The 21,232-nt window shown below is 39.4% G+C and overlaps 1 protein-coding gene across 1 annotated transcript in view; it reads right to left on the reverse strand.

Annotated features, from left to right (window-relative positions):
• The window catches only part of LTK (leukocyte receptor tyrosine kinase), a 156,508-nt gene that overhangs the window by 101,940 nt on the left and 33,336 nt on the right, over positions 1–21,232 (reverse strand). Inside the window, exon 2 of the mRNA XM_068684266.1 lies at positions 5,131–5,256. Within this exon, the coding sequence (XP_068540367.1) occupies positions 5,131–5,209 (79 nt within the window). The 5' untranslated portion in view covers positions 5,210–5,256. The remainder of the gene's footprint in view (positions 1–5,130; positions 5,257–21,232) is intronic.

A 21,232-nucleotide genomic window follows, 5' to 3' on the forward strand; every position in this document is an offset into this window, starting at 1 on the left:
GTACACTATTATTCAATCAGTCATTTCTATAACCAGTCCTATTCCTCTTCAAGTATTTCACGTACATCTCTGACAGTTGCAGATGATGTAGTGCCATCACCTTCCCATGTTAATAATTTATTGGAAGGGGGGATTGCGTATTTCCAACATTCCAACCCTCTTATCTTATCTATTGTTCCAGCTTTGGGTATTCTTGAATTGAATCCATATGTTATTACTTAAGCAGGTAAGTGTCATTCTTTTCAACTAAATTCCAGGCTGGTAAATGTTAACACTGTGCTGGCTTAAACATAATTTATGCTTCTCTCACAGTGTGCTAAAAACATTCTTTAAATTAATCCTAAAATTAGGGAAAAAAAAAAAAAAGGATCTTGTGGGCACTAAAGTTCATGACATAATGCATTCCTAGACAGGTAAGTTAAATTAAAGATCAATGGGAAATTGGTTTTATTTTTAAAAATAGTTTAATATTCTGCCTTCAAATTCTAGTTCAGTTTAATTTCAGTAATTTATTTTTAAAGAGAATAAAATTTATTCAAGATGATGTTTGCCAATCTAAAAAATAAATTTAAGATTATGTTTCAATTCATGTGTTCAATATTTATACCTGAAGGCAATAAAAATAAACACATGAAAAATAAATGTTATGCTACATGAATTAGTGTTTCCTTTAAATGCTCTTCATGGTATAACACTATGTTTCATTTCTTGCATGTTATTTCCACTACAAACTTACATCAGTCCCTTATCCTTTAGGAGAATGTTAACACAGACTTTAAACCCCTTAGATGTCTTATTTTAATATGTTTTTATATATGCCCATGTTTTTAGTCTCAATCTATTCCTTTAGGTCTAAAGACACATTCAGATCCTATACTGAAAAACTCAAAAGTTCTTCTTGTTCACTGATGGATTTTATTACATATTTTTTAAAAATCAGATCAGAAATACTTTCCACTGATGGAAAAGGGCAAAAAAAGGACAGGAAGAGAGAGAAAGGATTTCATAAACTTGATGTTTTGAGCTGGTCATGTGGCTAAGTGGTTTGTAATTGCACACTGTTCTAATAAATCAGGGCTTACACTGATTTTTTTTTATTATTATTATTTATTTATTTTTTAATAATGGTCAATCACTACCATGCCTGAATTCCCTGACATTTCATCCTCTGACATTTCATTTCTGGGCTGTGAGAAGGCAACAGGCCACTTCACTCTTAGGTGTGTGGCTCACTACTTGTAACTGAGTCATACGCACTCAATCTGCTGCCATGCCATTATGCGCATTGTTGAGCCAGGACACAGAGGTGGCACATGATCTGTATTCACTGCTTGCTTTGCTGAGGATCAACATACAGCCTAGCAGAAAATAATAAGGGCAGGGGCCCCTTAGCCTTTGCCAGCTCCTTGTAGCTCCTACCTCTGGAGCGACAGAAAAAGGTCTAGCAGTGCTGCTGACCTGGTACTATTTACTTATTTATTTATTTATTTATTTATTTATTTATTTGAGGGTGCCTTTGAGGTGGCTCCTGGAGATCTCTTGAACATTCTGCCTCAAACCAGTTGTTGCAGCAGCTTTGGTAACACACACACATGCCTCTAGGTCCTTACAAGCTTTTCCCTCTAGAGTTTGTTAATGCAACCATTATTACATTAAGCAGCTATCGTAACAATAGCTGCTACTCAGACTGCTCATTAGTCACCTCCTAATGATATTATAGAGTCCACTGCATAAACATGAAAACATGCATTTTTAAAGATCTCATTTCTTGGCTGGGATCTTTCAAAAGCTTTTATTTCCTCTGTTTCTCTTCCTCCTAGTTCTGACAATAGGAAGAAATATTTGTAGTCCTCAAGAACTTTGGCATTTAAACATGAGGTAGGAAAATGCACTGCTCTTTCTTGCCCCTTAGAAGGAGAACCTGAAGCACAGAGAAATAAACAGCCAAGTTTTGAAGGCATTTACACACCTAGACAAATAGATGACTAATTACAGACGTAGTCCCATAAAAATGCAGTCTTTTTTAATGACCTCCACAGATTAGTATGGTCATGAAAATGCTTCTTCTATACTATTAATCCTTTGCAGAGATAGTCTTGAATCTTGTTGTCTGTGGTCTTGGCTTTACCAGACTTCCTTGGGGTCATCTAACTATCTAGGCTATATGAGCAGATACGCAAAATTGAATAAAATGCATTTGCGATATTTTAAGATTGTTTTCCATTTCTAACTGATAGAAACACTAATCTTGCACAGTGGTATTAGGAGATTTAATCTAAACACAGTTAATGCTAGCAGACCAGATCTTATCCTGTTGACATGTAAAACACCATATTTTATAGAGGGCAGATGAAAGAGGCAATCCTGATGCTATTTTTGAAAAGAAGAAAAAGTGCAATCCTAAGAGGGAGACATTTGCTAAGGATTTATCTGGTCCAATCTTTCCTATTTCATTTAACATGCTTTTAGTTAATTAGCTCAGAATGTCTAGTAACATAATGGAAACTATTGAACCAGTTAGCATGAAATGAGTTTGAAATGGTCTACACCACAATTAAGGGAATCCCATACAACCCAGCTGCTGCCATTTTTTTGGTCATATTTATTTTTAATTCACTGAAACTCATGATGTGTTGTTGTTGTTGTCGTTGTTTTTCTCCTTCTTCATCTATCTTATTATTTAATTCTTATCACAGTCTTTTGAATTGGTGTCAATGCGTATAGATCGGTAGTCTTTACCCTGGACTTTGAAATGCCCCAATCTTTAGCATTCAAAATATTACCACATGAAACATCTTCAAAGTAACAAGAGGCTTGATGATCACAGAACTGCTACAGCTTTTCAAAGTCTTGGGCAAGTCCCACGGCACTGGTAATGAGATCTACTGTCCATGTTGTTTCTAATTCAAAGAACTGATGCTTGCAGTACTTTTGTTCTTCCATTTCAGAAAGAGGTTCATAAGCCCAGAAAAAGCAATGCCTTACAATTTTCTTCTTGAAGTTTTACAATGAAAAGTATCTCTACTTAGTTTCAGCTTATGACTACGCAGATCAAAGGAAATCCTGAAGAACCATATAAATATAGAAGAGAGGGTTGATGTTTTACACAGACTGACTTCTTTTCAGATAGTGTACAATGGCAGGACACAAAAAATGTTGTGTTCCAGAAGCTGGATATAAAGGTGACAAGGTTAATAATAAGGTAAGATGCATCTTTTACTTGACCAAATTTAAACCTTAAAAAAAAAAAAAAAAAGATTCTATTTGCAATGAAATATATTTTCAATGCTTTTCATCTCCATGAATTTGGGACTGAATCAAAGGCCTTCTTGCAGGCTAACCAAGCAGTTCCTAGGTTCTTTTTGTGCACTCAGAATTCCTCTTAACACAGCTTAAAAAGTGATGCTAAGTTGTCTTGCACAGCAAATAACAGGAAACTCACTCAGTTCAGTTCCCTACTAATTTTTTCCCCTGTTCCCTCCCCCCCACCCCAAATTCTGTAACATGCAGTCTCTCTCCCATTTATTTATATGTATATATAAACATATAGATAGATAGATAAAATATAGTGTTGAGGAGCCCTAGACTTCTTCTGTGTTATCTGTTACACAGACAGCTTTTTTGTACTTCTTTCTTTTCCTAACCTCTTCACCATTCCTTGCTTTTTCGTTTGAAATATTTTAAACAAATTCTTACACTCTCAATTCAAACAAAGTAACATTCTATCATCTACCTAATATCTGGTGCTTTCCACTGAGGGAACTCAAAATATTTGACAAGCATGTGATCATTTTTCTTCTCAAATCTTCCTTATGTGCCACAGAAAGAAATTTAGGCAAAAGCCCTGGTACTGTCATAGTGGTCTAAAAGATTCCCACTGATTTTTATTTGGAGCAGGACACCTAATTTCTACCTAGAAGCAATTTTGGAGTCAGTTTTACATTTTCATCGTGACATCATTCCTTCTTCACAGATGGTTAGTTATTATTTTTGTAAATCAAACCCCACTCTGGAATAAGCATTTTACAGAACAGTCTAATGTCTTTAGATGATACTAACTGACACTGCTGCACCAACAAACACAGTGGTGATTTACGTGAAGCCTTTGATGATCCCACCCCAATACAGTGGCACCTGCAACTCTGACCAGGTATCTAACAAAATCAGTCAGAAATTTTGGATTAAAAGCATGAGATCTTGGGAATTTCAGGACAAACCATGACACAGAGAGAAGTTCCTGTTTTGAACACTGAATTATTCCAACATAATAGTGCATACAGAGAAACAGATTAAAGAAACAAACAGGAATAAATGATGCAAGGTAGCATAATAAATTCAAGCTAAGGAATGCAGCCAAAACCAATAACAGCTGCTGCCATTCTATCTGTCCACGTTCTGTTCAGTACACAGGTACACAGAAATTCATTGATTTAAAGAGGTAAAAGTGGCCAGGCAGCCACCAAGCAATGCTGTGCTAAGTGAGTTGGGAAAAAAATCCAGGCTGCATAAATGAAGGCCAGGTACATCCACCACAGATGTGGTGTAGCCCATCATGTCTGTATACACAACACTTGAATTACTCAAGATTTCATGTAGTTGGTTGTCACAGAGCTGTCAGTATTTCATTGACGTTGGACTGAATGACATAGATCTCCAGATGGACGTAGAATAGCTGTTTTTACAGCTGCTGAGAACACCTATGTTCCCTTCAATGAGAAGCAACATGTAGCAGCAGTCTCTAGAAAACTACAAGCTGTATCCCATGACTCTATGCTAATGCTGTTAAGAAAGAGCAAGTCGCTCTGTTTCAAGATCAAATTCTGAACTCTTTTGCTCAGCTTTATACTTTGGTGTTATTAAAACTCTACCAAAACCTTATTTATGAGCCCCCCTCAAGGACCTGTTTCTCGCTTGGGAGAAACTGTCCTATCTGAGCATATATTGCCTGTGAATCCTGATTCCTGAGTTCAATTATGCATTTAAAAAAAAAAAAAAAGAGAGAGAGAGAGATGGTTTATTTAAAATAAATGTAAAAATGAAGATTGGGATGGAATATAAATGACTGACAGTTGATGCATCTGTCTTTGGCTACACACACAACTCATTCAGTGGAAATTTTCAGGCACCCACCTTCTTTTCCATGACAATTCTGCAATAGCCAGCATTCTTTAGGTGAGCTGCAGTCACTGACCACTGTCATCCTGCACATAGCAGGCCTTCAGCTTTCAAGACGGTGACATTGGCTGTATATCTTTCCTAAAACAATGGAGAAACATAAAAATGTGTGGAAAATTGGCTATTAGGACAGATTATCATTACATATTCCTATGGTAAGTCATTACAAACAACCTGGCGCCTTTCCTGGATTATAAGAGACACCTGTAATTACTCTTGTATTTCAAGTGATTAGCAAACATAACAACATATGTTTATACTTTACATGTCTATTTTACCAAAATGAGATGCTCAAACTCAATAAAATTCCAGAATTTTCTGTCATGCCAGGAAAAGACTTAAGTGTCAGAAAGAAAATGTAGCTGGCCATAAGGCCAACTTCTGTTGTAACTTCTGTTTTTTTTTTTTTTTTTTTTTTCATGATTTTCTATTCAATTTCATTTTCAGATAATATTGTAGGAAATGTGCGTTAAGGCTTGTTTTTGCTTTGCACAGAATAATCAATCACAGTCTTTCTCAAAAGCTGTGAATTTAAAGCAAGAAACCATTTGGCCAAGAGTCAAATACTCAACAGGTCTATCTCCTCAGAGAGCAAGACGCCTTGCACAAGACATGCTTTGGCATAGATTCCAGCTATAGCCTACAAAAATTATTTTTCAAATTTGCATAATCCTGACTTTGTAACAGAGTTACTGTGTTCTCTTTAGAAGCTCAGAAGAATGCAGAGCTACATACCGTCCCCCCTGCCCCCTTTGAATTTTCTCATAAAGCAAAGATTGCTCTTCCTGCATTGTTTAAAAAACAGTGTTCTGCATACCCGAAAGCGTTATAGGGGTCTGTATTGTAAAATTCTTTTCACAGCATTTACAGACACCTGCACTTACAGTACTTGGAAAAGATGACCATCTGATTAGTGGGATGCAACAGACTTGTTAATGTAGAGGAACCACAAATAATAGCTTTATCTTAAAAATCTGGCTAGTGTAGGTAGGCAAGGTGGGAAGCTTGGCCATTAATAGGCAAAGACGGTGCTGTCTTCTAAGTCCTCAAATGCTAGGAGAAGCAGTAATGGTTGGGAAATTCCCTCAGAAACTCTATTTAACTGCCTAAAGAAAATTTCCTCTCAATGATATAAAGCACTGGGTTAAGTGCTCCTTTAAATGCTTATAAGCTTCTTCAGCATTCCAGTCACAAGTGCCCAGCATTCAAAACCCATAACTTCTTGATGACCTCGCCACACGAAATAGACAGTGTTTGAGATAAAGTATAGGTATTAAAGCGAGAAGATTCTTAAGTATACCATATTGGAGGCCAATTAAAAACAACAATTTGTTATTCAGCACCATTTAATAAACATCCTTATCAAATTCACAAAGGCCAAACTCTATTTATTTATTTTGTCTGTAAGACAATGCTCCACAGTGAAAGCCTGAAGATGAGTACAGTCAAAAAGGGAAAGCGCTGTCCACAGAAATTATGTCTATGGCCTGATTCAATTTACCAAAACCAGGTCCTCTGTCATTGCAAATGAACATTTCCTTTAACGAGGTGTTTGAATGCATGTTTAGGATGGATGGCATCTCATTTTGTAAGGACTGTTCTTACTCTACACATTTATTCATAGCAAAGACCTGTGTTCTGAAACTGACTTTGGTATTTGGTTTCTGTCCCTGTAAACCTAATAATTGCACAGCCAAAACCTGGCTTCAACAAGTGACCATATTTCCCCCTCAGCTCTTTTGACAGCTTCTACATCTGTAAGCTTTTCTTTTCTCACATTATAGTCTCACATCTTTTGCAGCAACTCTTGCAGTAACACATCCAAATCTCACCTACCACTTAGAACTGAGCTCCAGAGCTTTGAACTCCTGATACCTACTTTAGTCTCAGGCCATTGGTGATGGTGGTTGTGTGTGTGTCTGCATGTGTGTTTGCCAGTAAATAAATCAAAGAAAGCAAATTAAGGTTATACTAGAAGTTTCTCCAAAATCCCATTGCAACTTTTACTCCTTATGCCCCCCATTTCCAAAGGCCAGATTTCTTTCTGTTGCAATTTTTCTACAGCTGACAAGAAATCACACCACAGATGTACCAGATCTGCCTTATTTTATCTCATGAGTGGCATTTGTGGGAACTAAAGGGAAGCAATTAGGCTGTCAGTTGTTTTGTTTCACATCAGTAGAGGCAGAAGGGAAGAAGTTCTCTTACAGGAGTACACCAAATAACCCACGTAACAACAATAGGACTATACTCTGAAATTATTGAACATCACATAACTTAGAAGCTTTTCAATATTCAAAGGTTTAAGGTGGGTACATTGTTTTAACACATTTATACAGACATGCACAAAATCACACAGTTGATAATAAACATTTCCCAGCTCAAGTAACAGCTGACAAAAAGACTGTAAGAGAATGCAGAAATAGTGACTTCCAGAATCCATCTGTAATTTGGTTTGGGCATCAGACTCCAGCTCACCCTTACTGCCACGCACCCTGTGTAAAAGCAATAATAACAGGAAAGACATGAAAGCTCCTGTCAGATACTTAGCCTTTCAGAGTTTTCTAATAGGAAGTAAAAACTATGTTGAAATAAATATTTTGCGTTGCCTTTTTTATTATTATTATTAGACAGAAATAAGTGCAAAGTTTATAAGCATTGTTTTTAGGTGAGAAAGGTGATCTGGTCATTTCTTTCTTGGTCATTTTCCAATTAATAGCAAAATTATAACCACATGTTTTAAATGTTTAGCATATGACAGATGGTTCTACTTTAGCTGAATCCAACTCAGTCTTGTCCAGAAAGGAAGAAAAAATTATTGCTTTTTCTTTTCCTTTCTGCTGGCTCCAGCTTTCTCTAAATTTCTCATTGTTGAACAACAGCAACACACTAACTTCCACAAATCATTAGGCTTGCTGTTTAAGAAATGCTTGGCTATTTTAAGAGCCTAAACAGTTTATACATACAAATCCTAAATGAAAAATTTGTGACAGTTCTGATTACTTCCATTAATCTTTGCAAATAAAATTATTTTTATGTGCTTTTTCACTTAGAAGTAAAAATACTATGAGGAATGTTCTACTTGCAATACTTCCTGTTTTACCTGCATCAAGAAGTACTGGGTATCTCCCTGGAAAACCTGTTTGTGCAGTCAGGGCAGCCTACTTTACATCTAAAAGATTCACTTGTGACAGACATGCTTCTAACACAACTAGAGCCTAACAAGGCTGCTGCATGTGAAAGAACTTTCCTGGCAAAGAACGTCTCCCTTGCAACTGGATTCTCAGGTGTAACAAGTCCATAAATGCACCCTTCTGGTAGTCCAGGGCTTTTCATTGCTACAGCATTCGGATGCAGCTCTCTGTATTTTCCCAGACTGCAGAAGTTTGGTGCCAACGGCTAGCCATCCTGATGGAGAGCTCCAACTCTGAGGTTTCCTAGTCATCACTGAGACTCAAAAAGAGAGCACCAGCATAGTCCCAAAAGTTGGTGGAGAGCAGTAACACAGATACAGTGGCTCCAAGGGTACATCATAGGGAACTAACTTTGGTCAGAAGAATATCACTCCCCTCTTTCTCACTTCTCTTCAGAGAAAACATTGATTCTGAAATTAAACTTTTATTTGTTTAAGAAGAATAAAGTATTTTGTACAACTAGATACAAAGTGGTTGGCTTTGATCTGGGGAATCCCTTAACAATTTGTGTACTTTGTATTATCTTCAGCAACATCCAAAGAACCTGTGAGGAGGAGACAGCTTATTTCCTCTCCCTAACATTAGAGAAATAATGAGAGAAACAAAAGTCAAATGTTTTGTACAATGGTTGGGGCAACACTCCTGAGACAAACAGAACCATGCTTTCAGAGGCAAATATAGGATTTGAACTCAGGTCTCCAATACTTCAAAAAGTTGGGAGAGACAATGCCACCACCTCCAGCAATTCCTCCTTTTCCCACTCTATCCAGTTTAATTCTTCATTACTATTATTATTATTTTCTTTTATTTATTTATATTTTATTTATTACCTTTGTTTTTTAATCTGCCTTTTTAGATCAAAGATGATTAGAGAGTTGAGCTACAGTTTATGGAAAACTAAGCCATATTCCCAATTGAATAAAATATTTGATGAAAAATAAAATCACTTCAACTAATGGAACAAGAGGAAATGACTGAGGCTATTCAAAAAAATATGGGAGGAGAGAAAGGACAGAGAGGACAGCCCGGAGAAAGGACAGGGAAAACCTTCATCCTTATTCAAGGTATTACTAATCAGCATAACTTAAAATGTAGTTGACATTCAAGTGCACAGGTATAAAAAGAGATAACCTGCTATATTTTTGTTAGTTCACAGGCAAAATTAAATGTGTGACAGTAAAGATACTGATGATGTTGAGAAATTTTACCAGGAAATAAGCATGTGTTTATGTTCTATTAAGGAAAAAAAAAAAAAAAAAAAAGCTCTTAAATTCTTCACACCAAGGATACAAAGAGCTGGCACTGTTTCTTGTTTGTTTTTTTTTTTTTGTTTGTTTGTTTGTTTGTTTTGTTTTTTGTTTTGTTGTTGTTGTTGTTTGTGTGTTTTTTTTTTTGTTTTTTTTTCTGAGGAGAGTAAAGATAGGCTGAAAGGGTTAGTGTTAAGCCAATCAATACTGCTGGGAATGGTCCCTTGACAACACTCTCCCTTTGCCCCTCTGGATTCCCCTTCTGGACAGTTCAGAGCACTGACAATTAGGTGTATTAGTGTATTGGTTGCAGACACACAAAAAAAAACCATCACTTTTAATCACACTCAAAATAGACATAAAAGAATATAGTAGCATGATGGAAAGGACAGGGGAAATCTGTTTAGAGCTCTAAACGAACTTTAATTTCTGTTAATGAATTACTGTGGTACACACGAGGTGAGCAACTACACCCATCCAACACTAAAGTCAGATTATGGTAGCAGTCTCAAAGCAGAGTCTGAAAAAGAGGACTACAGTAAGTATAAATGACGGTAGGTTTAAAAGATCACTTCAGTGTCAATAGGCACTGAAAAATGTACTAGAAACACAGAATAGATTTCCATCTTTGTGGGCTTAAAATGTATCCCTTTATGAATGTGGGAAATATCATCTCAATCTTTCAGCTATTTTCTTACTCCCCTTCTCAGTTTCAAATCAAAGCTGGCATTTGAATCCACAAACAAGGAATCAGGACCCTGAAGTTAGAGGAGGATCCCTGAGGGCTTTGGGCACCAGCAGCTTCCAGGCTTTACTAAAGTAAGATCCTGAATCCACATGAGGGGTCCCAGAAACCTGCAGCATGCAACTGCTCGTGAGCCACATACACTGGAGGCCGTGAAGTTTCCCGAGTCACTTTCCTTGCTTGTTTGCCTGGGAGAGCGACAGAGCTATAGCTGCAGCACCCAAGAAAGGAAGCCAAGGTGACAGCAGCACTGGGTTCACCACCTCTGAGATACAGAAGTCCTAGTCCTGGATGCTGTGCCTGCTGCTGACATGATGGAAAACACTGGTAACAGCCCTAAGCTGAGGTGTAGGGAGGATGTGAGGGAAGACGGGGCCAGGAGGCTGCAAACTAGGCTGTGCACCATATACCAAGAGCCCATTTAAGCAGCTGGGAACAGGCAGGGTACCAGGCACCTCATTCACCCCCAGACAGGTTCTCTCTGCCTAGTGCACATGGAAAAACAATGCTAAGTTTGGGGAACAAAAAGTGAAGGTAAAAGAAAAGAGCACCATCCTGTGACAAGTATACACCAGAGCCCCAAATGACTTGGAAATCCATATTAAGGTCATACATTGCAGAGGGACATAAACCTTTGGCATCTAAATCAACTTCTGTGGTTCAGGTTTGAACTTTGGCTATATCCAACCAGTAACTTTAGGTGCATTTTCATTCAATGTCTTAAATGTGCTTCACAGACATGAGGACACCTACAGGTGAAAAGCACATCATCATTCTCAGTAAATAGGAGACAAGCTGAAATTTTAACCCATCTTTCTAAATAAGCCTCCCACCTTTTTGCATTTAATGCATACATTTTCCATTTACTTTTGCTGTACAGTGGCATTTGCATATGAAGTATGCAATTATGAGCTCTGAAGAGACAACTGAAACCATCCACTAACTAGAAATTACTCGAAAATGTAGCTCTCAAAAATACACGATTATTAGTGTAAGGTACATCCAGATTGTCCAACATCATTATAGAGCGATTTCCTATACTGAACATTAGCCTTTTTAAAAAGTGTGTTAAATTGCAAAGAATTTGTGCAATTGATACTATTGCTATCCCACTGGTCCTCATTGTAGTGGGAATTTGTCTCTAAAGCAGAGATGATGCAGTTTCAGTTGTCTCATTGCTCTGAAGAAACTTAATGGATCTTTAATAACATACTGACACTGTTTTTCATGCAAAAGTCTTCCTCTTTTACACTAATATCAGCCTGCATTAAGTGGTAGCTCCTAAAGCTTCATCCATGAACCATTTAAGCTGTCAACAGGCACGCAGAGCAAACATCTCACCCAAATACCTTGCAGAGAGCCTGTGCTCCAGAGACAGGAAGACAGTTGTTTTTCTACCAGCTCATGTGGAACTTCATCAGAATCTACGGAAGTTCAACATCAAACTAAATCATAAACTAAGTTCATGCTGTGAAAACCGACATTTCTACCTGAGGATACTTTTTCAGCCACAGATCTCTTAGACACTTTCATTACAAAACCTTACCAACAAAAGCAGTCCTAATGAAATCAGATTGCTTCATTGGAACATCTGTAGGGAATTAGGAGTTAAAATCTCCTTAATTTAAAATCCATTGTTTTCTTCAGGACAGTTGTCAATACTGGACCACATGCTCACCTCACATAACTACTGAAATCAATAAATCTAATTCTAACTGCTACTATTTAAAAATCCAGTTAACCACATTTAATCAAAGTCAGATACACACTATCACTCTTTACTGAAATATGGCCATCAAATTTTGAAATTGTGCCATTGTTTCCGTTTCCTTGGGAACCACCTGTGATCAGAGCAATATATATATATATATATATATATATATTAATATTTTGTTTGTATCAATATTTCATAAAAGATGTGTCCAAAAAGGTTCTTCAAGCCGAAGACGGAGAAGAGCTACATGTAGGATACAAAGCCTGAGCCTTGCCATGAGCCACCAGCTTGCATACCACCGGTGGTTAAATGCATTAAGAGAGGAGCTAGCTCCCCTGCCACGGTACACAGCAGTAACTGCACTGGTGGCTATTCCAAACCCTGAAATCAGCCATCATTCAAAATGCATACAAAAAGAGAAGGGGGTTTCATTAAATATTTTTCCAATAACGTTTGTGCCTGTAGAAGAGGCTGAAATACCAGACAGCTTGATAGCAACTAAAGATACCAAATAAAGCACAGCACAGTTGCCTGCAGAAAGTAAATCTTCACCTCAGATATTTGCCTGATGCTCAGTAATATCATCGGAATCGGAAATGGAGTGCTTTATCTGCTACAAAGTGAAGTTCAACTCAGTGCAATTGGCATGTTCAGGCAACACAGTTTGACATTTGTCCCAAAGGCACACAGCAAATTGGTGTCCAGACCACAAATATAAAGGAGGTATTCCATCTTCTAGGTAGACTGTGCATCAGCTATGTTGATACTTACTCCTAGCTGCCCATAATCAAGCAATCAGTCACGGGATTCTCATCTGCTCATCGAAAGCACACATCTTCCGGACTGCTACGTTTCAAATGCTCCTCTTATGCCAACTACTGCATCCCTTGTACATTTTAAACAGAGGGATCTGGATCTGTGGATCTTTGAAACTTTTGCTAGAAGTACTTTATGTACAGCAGATATTTGCCACGCGGGTGCATATCTCAAATACACTTCCAGAAAGGAAATTTATTCCATGTTAATTTTAAATGAAGATCAAGAATTTTTCAGCCTTTGACCTGGTTAGCATTTTGAGACTGAAACAACTCTCTGTACTCCTGCTGCAGATCTGGCTAAAACTGATATATTGTTTTCTACACTGAGTATCATGCAAGGTTTAACAATGGATATGCGTATACATTTAAAAAAAAAAAGATAAAAGATTTTATGAAAGACTGGGTCTCCCTAAAATGGTATTTCTAAGATGGTGCTGTGCTCAATTAGCTAGTTACTTGAAAGGTTATGTATGCTGTTACTTTAGCTCTTAACAGTAAAAGACTGTCTCCTGTGGGCTTGAAATGTCAACTCTTCCAAGCAAATATCAAAATATTATCTCTGTCATATACTCATTTAAGACTTACTCTTTAGCAAGCCTTGAAATTAAGCAGTTGCTATACACTGCAATAAAACTGCCTTCAGAGAGACACACACTCATAGGCACGTGTATGACTTCACCCTTTACAAGATCTTTCTGCTATTTGTCCAAATCCCTAAAGGCATCCTCATGACAAAGAGCGATGAGCAGTGACATTTCTCAGAGGTTTTATTCAATTATAAGGAATGGAGTTTTCCTCAAATATGGGTTTTATTTAATACTTGATGTATCAATTGTTACATTCTTCACAGAGATCTTTAACCCACTGAGTAAGAGCTCAAACTGCACGTAAGTTGCTTAACAGTTTTATTCATCTGGACACAAACCAGCTCCCTTTATTTTCTTGGCAACTGAACAATTTTAGGAAACTGTAATGAGGAAAATTGAGAAGCTTTTAAGCAAGCCTCAACCCAACCTACCTACTGACCCTTTTTCTGTCCATACAAAGCTCCCTGCAAAAAGTAATTAAGCTAAAATTAGAGTTGAAAGGACACAAAGAATCACAGAGTGGAGCTGAGTGAGTTAGAAAGGAATCACAGCATCTGATGACCTTTTGGAAATTAAATTAAATAAAAATTAAAATTGATGTAACCTATGTAAAAATAATAATAATAAAAATCTTTCACAAAGTTTATTTTTAATCAGGGAATATTCCTGATGATCACATTAAAGAGACATAGATTTTAAAATTGACATTTGTACCACCTGTAGGCTTTAACTTTCATGTTATATTTAAGAAGATCAGTGCTTGATGCAATTGTTCGATTGCATCACAATGTAACGCAGGCAGGAATACTTTCCAAACATTCATCCCATGCTACCAATTATAGACAAAGTTAGTTTACATGTAGCTGCAAGTACTGCCGGTATTCCATGCTACTGCCTTCCTGAAAGGAAGAAAGCAGTATTGGATCTGAAATGCAAAGAACCAAAAGGAGACTGCTTGCCCTGCTTCTCCCAGGTGTAGCTTCCTCTTCCTTCAGCCGTGTAGTACAAAAAAGCCAAACACCCAGCACCTCCACACACCCTTCCTCCTTCCCTTTACAGCCCTGGCAGTGCTGGGGCCAGTGGTGCTGCCATTAAGGGGGGTGATGGTGTCACCGGGTTCCTCTGCCTTCTCGAGGGTCACACATGGATCCGATGGGTGGGCGCCTGCTTGTTGCTCCCTGACTGCCCCAGAAGGTGCAGCACAACCAGCTGCACAAACTCTAAACAGATCAGAATAGGCAGATGACAGCTTGAGGATGGGAAGCACAAAGTGGCCTCTTGGCCCAAACTTGACCTCAGTGCCAGCAGAGAGAAAGCTTTGTCACGGGTCTATACGAAGAGCAAGTACAGTGAGGAATGTGACCATTCTCCTGGTGCAGCAGGGCGAAAGGAGAAAGCAGCCAGCTGAAAGCACCATCACTGCAATAAGCTGGGCTCAGTGGACACTTCTAAGGGCCACTCTTTCTACAGAGTTGTGGAGGCACCCATTTTCCCTAGTCTTTCACCTGGACAGACTGAGATTCCTGAATCCAGGAAATTTAAGAAAGAATAGTTTCCTCTTGCTCTTCTACTATCGCCCTCCAGTGACACAGCAAAAGCAGAACCATACTTAGTAAAGCACAAATCTTTTAACTGGCCAGGGGCCTGTACCACAAGCACCACGCCCTGCTGTTCTCCAGAGCAAGAAGCTCAGGGAGAGGTAGAGGAGATGGGCTGGCAAGGTGGATGTTTAGCACCTCATCTCAGCTGTCAGGCAGCTCCCAGAGAAGGTGGGGCAGCAGCTGAGGCATAGAGCTGTGCCTTATGCATGCTGGGTCATTTCTCAGATTCCCTTGATTTGACAAGTGAACCCAGCCTGGATGTTAATGGGGACATAAATTAGCAATGCTAATAGGATGCTACTCTCCCTGATGTTTTCTCACTTGCAGAATACTGTCCTGTTCTGTCTTGCTTTCCTGCTATGCAAGTGGAAAAAAAGAAAGTGCTATAAAGCTTGCTCATAATAAATATTATGAAAACAAGTTACGAGGATCAGTGGCATCAGTCTCTGGATTTAATGAAACAGAGCTTACCAGCCTAAATTGAAATGCATGGTCATACGCTGCCTCCTGTGTCTGTATAATGGCTCTAATCTTGCCTGATCAGCTTTTGCTCCTAACCTAAATGGGAGCTGGACCCAGTTTATTGCTGGGCTTTGTGGCCTGAAACATTCCCATGGCAGCCTATGGGAGGAAAATATGCACGTCCCCAGTTCATTCCCCAGCAGTACAGCCGGTACGTAAAGGCAGTGAGTCACTGTACTTGGCTCACCTGGAGGCTTCCCTCATCTCCAGGAGGTGCAGAGTAGCTCAGGCACCTGGTTTGGTGACCATCCTGAAATCCCACCCAGCCGTGCAGTCACCTCAATGCTAGCAGCACATCAAATTGCACTCTCAGCCAGAGCTGACACAATCTCATGGGCTTTATTAGTTTACAGAAGCAGCAGCAGAGCAGAATTTAGTTTTATATGCTGATCATCCACAAGCAGGCCAAGGCCTAGATGCATTTTGTGGTGTACCAAGAAGCAGCAGTGTAGAAAAGATTAAATGCAGGTGCTAACTCTCTTTGGCAACTGGTCAGATTGCCCACTCAGTGGGAACGGCCTTTTGCCACCTTCTAGAAAATGGCAATGGCACAGCTAAAATGGAGTTAACATTTTATTGTTGTTTTTTTTTTTTTTTTTTTTTTCTCCTCCTGAGGGGTGCTAAAACTGATCTCACATTTCCCAGTGAGAGTGGAAACCATGGCTGCACATTTTCCTGCACGTGAGAATAGATATACTAAATTTTCAGCTCTTAATATGGATATTGCAAGAGGCTGAAGAAGAACATCGGCAAATATAGGCCTCGTTGTCAGCTAAAAATTTCTTTCCCAGTTTTCATCATTACTTTCTTCCCAAGACAGGCAGATACCTGGTGACTTCTCATCCTTGTACACCGCAGAGGGGTGCAATAAAAAGAGAGGTCATCTCAAAATCCAGTAGCATATTCCAAGATTCTTCTTTATGTTGAGTATCTCCATTAAACGCATCACAAATAAAGTAAAGATTGGGCTTAATCAATTCTATACCATGTAAGAATTTAAAGATAACTCTTAGCAACTGGGACATTTTCCACACACTGATGCTCCAGAGGACATCACAGCCCATGATAACCTGTCCTGCATAAGCAGATAAGCATACCAAAAGGATGAGAAACAAGCCCTACAAAGCACCACACATCACGGCACCCTGGCCGGGAGCTGCACTGCCCGTTTCCTTCTCTCTTGGCCATCCTCAGAGCACTGAGAGAGAAGGGAAGTGGGGCAACAGGGAGAACGCAAAGCAGCCAGCCTGACTTACTTTCTCTCTCTCTCTGTCTCTCTCACATTCCTGCTGCCTCCACTCTATTTATCATTCTTTCCTTCCTGTCATTTTTTGTGCTAAGAGCCCTCTCTTCTGCATTTCCAGCTATAGGAAACAGATCTGTTATGCATCCATGCTTCATGACGATTGTCCCATTCACTGGTAATCACAGTGGGAAATCATTCTCTTCTTGTCCTAACCTCTTCCTTTTGTAATTTGAAGCCTTTATCAAAATCTGAAACTATTACTGATGTAAATAATCCCATTGATGCAAATGAAATTACCTTGCCGCAGATAACTCCTGAAAATTGGAGGATATTTCCTAATCATTTAACACTTATGTTAACAAATTCTATGATTTTTTCCCTCTTTTGACGATGCATCAAATGCAGTAGTGTGCTCTAGGAAAAGAAAATAGAAAGACGAGTGAACCACCTCTGGCATTCTCTCAAAATTATAATAATCTTTAAGCTACTGGAGAAGGAACTATAAGCAGTTAGGGTAACGTACCCCATTTTACATAATTATCTCTAGGATTTGTGCCAGGTTTTTCCACAGCATATTTACCAGTATTTGAGGACATTAAATATGAACAACCAGATTTAAAGAAAATAATATCAGTAAGTTTCACACCACTGTCAGAATCCCGAAGAGGATTTTGTTCAAGGATATAGAACAGTTTCTTCTACAAGTGGGACACAAGGTTACATTAAGTTAGGGTGGCCAAAATGACGTCTGAGGGACCTAAGCAGGCTCCACTCAGCCTAAAGCCATGTTCAGCTCAATAGCAGTGCCAGCTCACAGCATCCATGCCGTCCTCGTGTGCTCTCTTCAGTTCCTAGAATTCATGATAGAATTTTATTCCAAGACCTGTGCTCTCTCTAAAGAGTTTTTTATGCTAATGGGAAGAACTGTGAAATCTCTTATTTATGAAAATCAGTACAGCCAGAAGACTGACAAAATGCAGCTTGCTTTGTCTTTGGATAGACAACTGTCAGGGTGCCCTGTGCTAAATGAATGGAAAAAACAGCTAATGGTAATAGTAATAATAAAATAACTACTTAACACTGTTTATGCATGCCTGCCCTAAAGGAAGACATTCTTTAGAAGAAATCTTGTTTGCAAGCTCTAATGCCTTGAAAATACCCTTCCAGCATTCCTGACCACTCATTTAAGAGAACTGGAGATTTACTTGTCATGAGAAATATTAACTAGAAATAGTGCACTCTAGAACAGGAGTTCTAATTAGTTCCAGGCTGACCACAACTTGTATTAAACAGTTTTTAATTCCTTAATATCAATTCTTAATTGAAGACCTCTGGCTGTAACCATCTACTTCGTACCACAAATGCCCCGCAATCTCTATTGTGATCATCTTCAAAACATTTCTGCAAGGCAGCCAGAGGAACAGAGCTTGTTGTAGAGTAACTGAGCTGAAGAACTCTGAAATCCTAGAGAGCTGCTTTATCCTTAGACTGTCTGTCCCCTCCACCTATTAGATACAGAGCCAGTCACTAAGCTGGATGACATTCCTGTGAAACACAGCCTGTTAGCTGTACTTAGCAGCGGGCAGCATCAGAAGTTTCTCGGCTTCATGTTAAAGCACCTCAGTCCTCACCAAGGGAAAGAGCCATGGAAACTGAGGGTGAGGGACTCAGTGCCCAAGGCCAGTACAGCCCCTGCCATCAGCACCAAAGCCGACCACGAGAGCGCCCATCAGTGGAAACCACTGTCTGAGACTGCCCGGACACACGACCGCCACAAAGCTAACTGGCCCTCCAGATCCCCTCACGCTGGGAAGTTGTACTAGCCAAGAAAATGACACATCTCTGCTTGCTCTGTTGCTGAACTATTCTCTTTTGCCTGCTTCCCCGATCAAAGCATAGTTCTCCTCTTGCCTTAAAAGAAGCAGCTTCTTAAAAACTGACCTCATAAATATACATAGAAAAAGAGTGAGCCTCTTTCTCCCAGAGATCTGGGGAATTCTGCTTTACATTTTAAGCTACTTCCCTTTTGTCTGTCTGCAAAAATCCTCCAAGCTGCTTTTGTCCTCTTCTCAGCTTCTAGCCACATGTCCCATACTTCAGACATTAACTACTCTCATTTGATTGCACACCTTAGTTGCATTTATTCTGTTTTTGCCAGGCCTTAAGTGCAACACTGATGCATAATCAATCAGCTTTTCAAATTTGCTCCAATTTCTACGGTGGTGGGAGATTTTACAAAGCAGGAGGGGGGAAAAAAGCAATAGTTCATCAAAAATAAAGTGGCTTTCAGCATTTTGATATAATTTTCACATTTTATGATCCCATACAGCTAATATTCTGCCCTTCAATTGCAGTGGAAGACCCTAGGAAAAGGAAACTATTGCCATGTGGGCAGTGAAAGGGAATTGTTCTTGGTCAGGGCACTAGCAGCAGCACCTCTACCCCCAATATCCTCTTCTGCTTGATGTCCATGCTGCAGGAGGCGAATACACCATACATAAAAGTAGAAACCAACAGCAGCATTTCAATCATTTTTGTAGGTGTAATTTGAACAGTATCATTGAGCTATCTTGCTGCACTTGGTGGATGTAATGATAGGGCAGACCAAGATGGTGAGGGCCTAAACCTCCGATGACATCTCCATTACAGTGATTCATGTTATCATAGGGTTAGGTCACAATAACAGGGCTGCAAATGCCACTGTACTTGTCAGAAGCATCTCTTGATGCACCCTCCCTGAGTGGTGCCAGTGACACATACAGTACTTGTTCCGTGAGACTCCAAGTGTTTAAAGGCTAGAAAATGACACACGGCATAAATGGACATCCCAGGGGATCATTAACAGGCTATCAGGCTTTCACTTCATTGTTATTAGCTGATATCCAGGATGGGGCAGTGACAATCACGAGCTCTTTCTATCGAGCCCCTGGGTAACAGGAGCAGTTCTGACTGGTTACCCAAGGTACAGGGAGGCACAACACAAAAAAAATGGAGTTTAAATGGCAAGCACAGTGGAATCCAAATTCTGAGTAAGGTAGTTCATGCTCCAGACTTCCATGCTTTGTACAAAACAGAGTGAAACTTTCTCTGTTACATGATCTGTAAAACTTTTGTCATGCACTGTATACTGCCAACAGAAAGGAACATTTAGAGAACAGGGGCCACAATTGAAAAAGGGAAGTAATGTTCACCAAACATGATCAAGCATCTTTTGGTTCCATCTTAACCTGATCCATCCCTTGCACATGCTCCCCTAGGTACTCCCCAGCTTTTACAAGAAGCACGCGAGTTGTGCTCCATGATAATGCACAGGTTCTCCATTCCCCTACAGGCTTATGCAACACGTAGTGCATATGTGCAGGGTCTTAATTCACATCTGCTACATGATGAATTGGTAAATGTGAGAAGGCAAAGAAGCCTTCAGAGACACCTGTAACATGAGGGTGGGATGAGAGGTCCAGGGAGGACTACTGAAATTACAAAAACTATGTGGAAAAGAAAACTGAAGCAAAGCTGAGTATCAGAAATAGGCAAACACATCCCTCTCTCTATCCAAACAGCAGTGTACTTGCAAGAAATACAGAATGATACATATGTACACAGCAAAAAAAAAACAAACTCCAGGAAAGTCCATTCTTGCACAGCCAGAGCACTTGTTCTCACACTCTTGTAAGTGCTGCGACTACCTGTCCCCTGTCTCCCCCTTCCCCCCCACCCACCTTCCCCCCCCAAAAATATATGTATATATATATTTAAAGACTCTGCTTTTTGAATGGAGAGACAGCCCTGGAAATTTTACACAGAATAACAGAGACAGGACAGAAAAGCACACAGCAGACACCCACATGAATTGAGCAAAGTGTAACCCCCAAAGGAAGGAACAGTAAAATCACCTCTGCAGGTAGATCTCTTCACCTCTGCTACTCGATCTCTTTCTCCATGACCTACAGGAGAAGCTGCTATTACACCTTCTCCATAATGTGAGCTGCTGGTGGCAAGGTCAAGCATCAATAATTCAGCCAGTTTGCCCACAAGAAGAATATGAAGATCATTATATTGCAGCTTTCTTCTGCTGGTGTCTGTTGTGAGGTATGTGGTAACACATGCTCACCCACATACCAGCACTCTAATCAGCCTAAGGAAGTTAGTTCTTCATCAAACACTAACCCAAGAAGTGCAGCTACATAGGTGGCTATATGTCCCTTGCACAATTTTTGTGCATTCCTGTAGTATGTCCAAACATCTAATCCCCTGCATATAGTTTCTCTCTGGAAATCACTATTCTAGTGATGGCTAGAAGTGCTTGCAGAGCTCCCATGCTGAGCCAAGAGAGCTTCCTTGTTTCTTGTTCAGTCAGTTTTAGTGACTTGATATAGGGTATTA

This window comes from Anas acuta, chromosome 5 (genome assembly GCF_963932015.1).
Source record: "Anas acuta chromosome 5, bAnaAcu1.1, whole genome shotgun sequence".
Taxonomy (NCBI): domain Eukaryota; kingdom Metazoa; phylum Chordata; class Aves; order Anseriformes; family Anatidae; genus Anas; species Anas acuta.